Here is a 7,252-nt window from a genome sequence, read left to right on the forward strand (position 1 = left end):
GCGAGCGCACGCGCCTTATAGGGAAAACCTCTCTGGGAAAAAAAAAAAAAAAATAAAAAAAGAATGGTGGTGGAAAGCACAAACATAGCAGAAGAGAAGCTGCAGCTCTGTGCCATGAGCCCTACTTATTCACAATGGGGAATGGGGGCACTGTCTCTTGTTTTTCATTCCTCAACCTCCACAGGAGCATGCCTGCCTGGACATCTACTATTCCTGGTATTAGAAACCTCTCGGGGCCAGCAGGTGGTATGGTGGCTAAGGCACTGGACTCTCACAGAGTCAACTTCAGTTCAAGTCCTAGACCCAGCAGCTTAAATATCACACTGGGTACATGTGTGTGCCTGTCCAAAATCCCAAGAGGAGAGTGGAGGAGAAGGGATTGTGGCATGGCCATCCCCCTTGGGGGTGAGTTTTCACTTTCCTTCTTTCTGTCTTTCTCTTTCTCCAGCAAGTGTATGAGCACCATGGCCAAAATCTTAAAAACAAACAAAAACCCCCTTGGCAGTGGCTGGCCTTGGTCCCTAGCACCTGGCCCATAGTGAGACGGAGTTCATGAACACTGACAAATACCAATGGCATGGAATGTCAGCATTTTGCAGGGCAAGAAGCACTCCGATTCCACCAGGGCTGTGTGAACAAAGGGAAGAGGGTGCTGCCATTCAGCTGTAGGAGGAAAGGATGCGTGACTTCAGACTGAAGGGGACACCAAGTGGGTGTCCAACTCTTCTCTCAAACCTGACCCTGGACTGTGAAACCCAAACGTGAAATCCGGGGCTGGGTGCACACACAGTGGCTATAAAGAATGTCACCCGGAGGACCCAACAACGCAGGGCTTCCCGCAGGCTACTACTCTAATGTCCTCAATTTTGTTCCCTTCACCTTAAGACTGAGTCTACAATCAGCCTGAGAGTAGGGATGCATGCCTGCAGGTGTAGGTATATAACACTATCGCACTTCCAACGAGATGAACCCCATGGGATTCTTTTGGCCTCCGCTTTGAAAGTTTCAAAGGAAGCCAAAAAGGCAAGTGGACATGATCGCTGCCCTCACTCCCTATGGTTACCACTCTGCTCTGCCACACTAGTCTCTCACCTCCACACATGCTTGGTCTCGTCCTGAGACTCTTGCTCCTGCTACTGTCCATACTCAGCACGTTCCCAAAGAAGGCTGGGATGACCCTCAGCAGTCAGGCCTCTCTTAGCTCTTGAGCAGCAAAAGCCTCATTTCCACTCAAAAGGGAGCAATCTTATTTCCACTCACACAGCGATTCTGGGTGCTCTGAGTCCCTCCCTTCCAAGACCATCCACACTCACCTCTTCACAAAGCTTCCCCCACCCTTCACTGCAAGACCTAGTGACTATATCCCAGACAAAATGGAGCCATTCGCATTTCCTGGAGACACCTCGGCCAAGCCTCAGGCTGACCACGATACCAGATCCTATATTCTCCAAGGCTTAGCTCCAAGGTAATTTTTCTCCAAGAAGCTGGACTTGGACAAATCCCCTCACATCCTGCATGTGGAACTGAGTGAGTGAGCCCAAGCGCAGGTGTCTTGGTTTTCTTTCTCTCTCTCTCCCCCTTGTTTTTTTTTTTTTTTAGATTTTTGCCATAGGGTGCACTCACTCGCTCGAGAGACAGTACAAGGAATGGCCATACCACAATCCCTTCTCCTCCTGAGACTTTGGGTATGCACTAAACCACGGTCAGCCATATGGGACTCTAGCACCTTAACCACCAAGCCTGTCTTGGTTTTCTTTAAACATAAGGAGTCCCAAGACCAGTAGTTGGCATAATGGCTATGTGGCTCGCATTCTAATGTAGTCGACCACAGTTCAAGTCCCGAACCCGGTGGCTTAAACTCACACCAGGCACATGTGCATGCATGCCCAGGATCCCAAGAGGAGGAGAAGGGATTGTGGCATGGCCACAATCGCTTTCTGTCTCTCTCTCTTTCTGGCGAGCGTATGTACCCTATAGCAAAAACCTCTCCAAAATAAATAAATAAATAAACAAACAAACATGGGGAGTCTCAAGTCTGTGCTTATTCTGATTTTCCCCTTCCTAGTGAGCTAGGGTGTTTTCATGGGAAGTAAGTACCAGGTGACGTGCCCTCTGTCTATGATTTCCTTTCTGGGGGTGGGGGAGAAGAGATGGTAAAGGAATCTTTTTATAGGACCAGTAGGTGGCATGGGGCGAGTGACTTCACTCCTGGGGGGGGTGGTCATCTCTCACTTTCCCTCTCTCTGTTTCTCTCCAGCAAGCACACATGCCCTATGGTAAAAGCTTAAGGAAAAAATCCTTTCCTTCTTTTTACTGTTTGTAGAGTCACAGTAAAGAAAGATGAGCACATACAGGGGACAAAAGGGCAGGATGGAGGGGGGAGAAAAAAACAGAGTAATCTAAAAATCAAACATCTACCAACAAGACAGACAGATGACCGCAGTGTTTTCCCAAGATGGACGGCTGTAAAGAGCTCAAGACAACAGTACAGAACCTCACCAACACGATGAATGAATCTTACAGCACCGAGCAGAACCAAGACACAAAGAATAATCGCATTCGTTTTCTGGTTTCAAGTCAACTATCATATAAAGAGATTTGCATTGGGGAGGCTGTTATAAAAAAAACCTTTCGTTTTACTCTTTCCTTAGCAGGGTTACTGTTGCGACGGTACTGATGTAGTTGCTGGAAACATAGGTTCTCACTGAGAGAAAAGACATACAAATTCAGAACCGGAGGAGGTGAAAAGGAGTCCTGTGATACTATTTTTGAATTGGGGGTGTCAACATGAGCTCATGAATTTTATATTTCTATGTTTTAGGTTTATATATTTCCTTCTTAGATGAGAGAGAAAGAGGAGACAGAGATAATACTCCTGGCAAGGTCTCGATGCCATGATCCACTCTGGCCTCAGCCAGCCCTGGATCACCAGGGTGCATGTGTGCCTAGTGTACTCAGGGAGGTCTCCAGACATAAACCAGGCACCTTCACATGTGGGCCAGCCTCACAGAGTGTCAAGAGCATCATGTTTTCCTGCTGTGACACTGTCCAGCCCCAGCTCCTAACTTTTTAAAAATGACATGTTCCCTCAGTAATAGGGTAGCTAGGGCAGGGCCTACCTGATTGAGTCCTGGAAGGTTTATACGGGGAGAAAATGAGGCAGACAGAGATCCACATGGAACACGGACCATGCTCTATCTGCCACACCTACCACCCTCTCTGCTTCTGTCAGTCATGATGAGATACAGTCAGCCTAATGCTGGCCTCATGGCTTGGGACTTTTCAGCCACCAGAATAATGAGTCAAATAAACCTTTACTCCAAGTGGTGGGGGGATTATTGCCAGAGAGTAAATACTCTTATGAGAGAGAGCACGAGAACCCACTAGTAGGCATAGTCACATCACAATCCCTTCTCCATTTCTCCATTCGCTCAGGATTTGGGGCATACACACACATGCACCTGGGATGTCTCTCAAGCTGACAGAACCAGGATTTGAACTGTGGTCAGTCAACTGGGATCCGGCTCCCTTATCCCTACACCACAGGGCTGGCCCTAATTCTCTATTCTATAGAAATCACAGAAGCCCAGGTAGTTCTGGAAGCAGCACACAAAGAGCTAAGACACCTACCTTTTTTGTTCAGTTGCAGAACGGAAGGAGGCGGTGTGGCGACCTTCACAGCCAGGCCATAGGCACCTCGGAAGGAGTGGCTGTCCCGAACGATGAAGGACCCGGGCTCCTTGTCCTTCAGCATGGCAATCGCTAGAGGAGGGAGGAGAAAGGCATGAGCATCCGTGGCCACCAGTGACCTCAGCACCGGTCCTATTCCTACTCTTCTTTCAGACTGTACTGGTGAGGAGCCAGCTAGGAGGAGTGACGCAGAAGACGCAAACATCTACCCTCTTCAGCTGAGGGCCCTTGGGTGCTCTCTGCAGTCCCATGGGTTTTTCAGGGCTGGGTCTGACCACGAGGCGGTGAAGCAGACAAGAATGTCTCTCTCACCTGTGGATTGCATATGGCTTTCTGCTAACATCACAGCAGAAATATCTTTGACATCCAAGTGAAAGTCTTACCCAACAATCCAGTACACTGAGGCACAGCCGGAGGGGGGGAACTGAATTTGGCCCAAACGTGTCCCATGTTGGGGACAGGAAGCAAGACAGGGTGACCATGCCACAGCCTCTTAGACTCCTTTTGGGACTTCCTGGTGTTTTTCTTAAAAGACTTTAGCGCTGGGCTCTTTCAATAGAGTAAGGAACTTTCTACTCACACTTTCTGAAAGTAGAATGGGTCTACCTCAAAACATTTCTGAATATTTAGTGCAACTTCCAAGATTCACCTCAGAGAATAGCAAAAATGGGACCCTCTGTGCCCTGTCCCCATGGCAGACATTGCTGGATAGGCCTAGTCTCACTCTGGCCACCATCGGCCAAGAGCCTGGCACACAATCTCCATCTTCCACAGGTGAGGTTGGGAGGCATCTAGCTGATCATAAAACCATCCCTCCCCTTCATAGTCAAAGCCCGGCATTCCCAAGTCCTCTTTATGACATCCTAAGGAGAGGAAAGGGTTAGGGAATGAGTAACCTCAACTAGAGGCTGCCCAGACACAGGTCAAAAAACCCTCTAACAGAAATAAATCTCAGAACTTCTTTTACAGACATTTACTCTACTCTTAAAAAAAGCGAGAGAACCAAGGATTTATAGAATAAAGTTATACAAAATGACGGCCGTGCAAAGGCTGCCTTATGGATGCTAAAGGCTCTGTCTGGAAAGATCAGGGCACAAGACACAAACGTGGGTGGCAGAGCCTCCCTCAGTCCCCAGTGGAGGTCTCCTGGGGTCCCTGGAGGAGGCCCCACAGGTGCCCCAGGTGTGCCTACAGGCTGGCACTGGTCTGGTGCAGCAGGCAACCAAATGGTCTCTTCTACCGACTTCTCCAAGCGTTGCCCCATGGGGCTGTGTCCAGGAAGAGGCCACATGGGAGCAGCTCAACTCGCCTTCCTGGACTAGGCAGAGGCTCACAGAGTGCCTATAGCAGGACAGAAGAGAGTACGGCTGTTCACCAAGCAAGACGGCACTGAGGGCTGCAGCTGCCAGAGACAAGGGGCAACCAGGGACCAGGCAAGGAAATCCCAAGGAATTAATCTCACCATAGTATCATAGTAACACAGTACTCTCCAAAAGAGCCTATCTGGCTCGGTTTTTTTGCCCTGCAACACCCTAAAATGTCCCTGTAGGTTTTCTAGGAAGAGGTACATCTGGCAGGTAAACAAAAGGCACCCACGGCAAGCTTCTGCCATTGAAGAAGGGGGTGCCCCTGGAGAACATCGGGCTGCACAGTTGTCTATGTGAAATCTGGAACGTGGAGGGAGTTATATAGAGATCAGCTGGAAAAATCAACACCGAAGGCACATGAGCCAATCTGAGACAGGAGTCGCCCAAACACACTTCATTAGATGTGTGTCAAGGTCAGGTTACTGACAACTGCCCTCCCAGTGAGGGTGCATTCAGTAGGTGAGGCAGGGGCAGCTGCTTCCTGCCTGACATCCCTCTCTGCAACCCCATGAGTAACTCTGTGGTCTCCACCCTGGCGAAGAACTGGAGGTGCGTTGCCATACAGGGCTGTCCGCCGCTGAAGCCCCTCTGCTGCTACCACACTGCACATGGTGGTAGCAGCACATCACCCTGGTCTAGAAGACAGTGCCAAAGGGGCGGGAGGGTCTACGGAGAATCTTCTAGAACATGGTACTCTATAAGCACCTCTTGGTCTGTCCAGCAGACTAGATGCTAAGGAGCTGGAGGCCAGTTGTCGGGATTCTCGTGACAAGAGCAGCCTAGGCTGGTGGCAATGAGAACACTGCATCCGGCCATATGAAGGCCTTAGACATGGTGGCAGCTTTTCACAAAGGCCAATTCAGGGCATGAAGCGTCATTCCAGGCCATGGGCTATTTTTTTTCTCTCATTTTAAAGTGACAATAGCTGCATTGAGCTCATGGGAAGAAATGCACATTCTTCCTATTTCTATTATCTACAAAACCAAATAGCAGAATTTCAATGAGAAAGCTGAAGGCTACTATTTTTCAGCCACTTAACTCTTCATCTCTAGGCATGTATAAGACATCTTCCTAAGGAGAGGGCTCGGCAGCTTTCTTGTGATGTGGAGAGAAGGGGGCGCGGAGTAGCCAGGTGGCTGCATGCAGACCCGGGCGGCACATTACTCCTCGCTGCCTTATGCTGCCCCCTCCTTCCCCTCCATCCAGAGCCTGCCCAGCAGTGCCTGGGTTTCACCTTTTTCCTGGGGCTCTCGACTTCTGTCTACTAGTTCCTGGGGCACAATCTGTCTCTCTCCTGCAGGTCATGCCACCTCTGAGGTGCTGCCACGACCATGTTCACAGAGGCATCACAGCCCCGGCATGGACGGCAGTGCCCCAGGGACCGGGAGCAGCTCCTCGTGGGCACACATGAATTCCGCTCAGCACCCAAGTGCCTGCTTCTGAGAGGACTGCCAGCCAGAACCACCAGCCTCCCTCTCAGACATTCCATTTATGCTCTGATAAAAGGTGGGGGCCAGCAGCTGGTGTAACAGTTACGTCGCTGGAATCCCAGACTGACCGCAATCTGAGTCCCACACCTGGTGGCCTGAAACTCACGCCAGAAGCCTGGGCACATGTACCCAAGCTCCTGGGAGGAAAATGGAGGGGAAAGGACTGTGGTGTGGCCATTCTGCCTACGGGGGTGATTTCTCACTTTCCCTTTCACCATGTCTATCTCTCTCTCCTCTCTCGGCAAGCACATGTGTCCTAAGGCAAAAAGAAAAAGAAAAAGTGGCATGTGAGGCCATCAAGCTAGCATACTGATTAAGATGCTGGATCCCACCTGGCTAACTCTGTGGTTCAAGCCCCAGGCCCCGCAGTTTATAAATCATGCCTGGTATGTGTGCGTGCATGCCCCAAATCCTGAGAGAATGTAGAAGGGATTCTAGTGTGACCATCCCCCCCAGAAAATGATTTCTCGCTTTCTCTTTCCCCATCTGTCTCTGGCAAGTGCCCTTGCCCTATGGCAAAGAATAAAAAAGAAAAAGAAAAAGTGATGTATAACTTACTCAAGAAACTACTACTAATTTTTTATTTTCATAAACTGCCTTGAGATTAAACCCAGCAAAGAGAAGCTCTGTCTGGTCTGCTGCAACTGCACTAAGAGAAGTTCACACAGGGCCCTGACGTCACGGGGGAAGGCGGTTAGAGAAGAC

At 49.7% G+C, this 7,252-nt stretch overlaps 1 protein-coding gene across 1 annotated transcript in view; it reads right to left on the reverse strand.

Moving 5' to 3' along the window:
- TNS3 (tensin 3) overlaps nt 1–7,252 on the reverse strand; it is a 239,551-nt gene that overhangs the window by 23,178 nt on the left and 209,121 nt on the right. Inside the window, 1 exon segment of the mRNA XM_006150681.3 lies at nt 3,631–3,762. Within this exon segment, the coding sequence (XP_006150743.1) occupies nt 3,631–3,762 (132 nt within the window).

Source organism: Tupaia chinensis, unplaced genomic scaffold, assembly GCF_000334495.1.
Source record: "Tupaia chinensis unplaced genomic scaffold, TupChi_1.0 Scaffold000294_2, whole genome shotgun sequence".
Taxonomy (NCBI): Eukaryota; Metazoa; Chordata; class Mammalia; order Scandentia; family Tupaiidae; genus Tupaia; species Tupaia belangeri.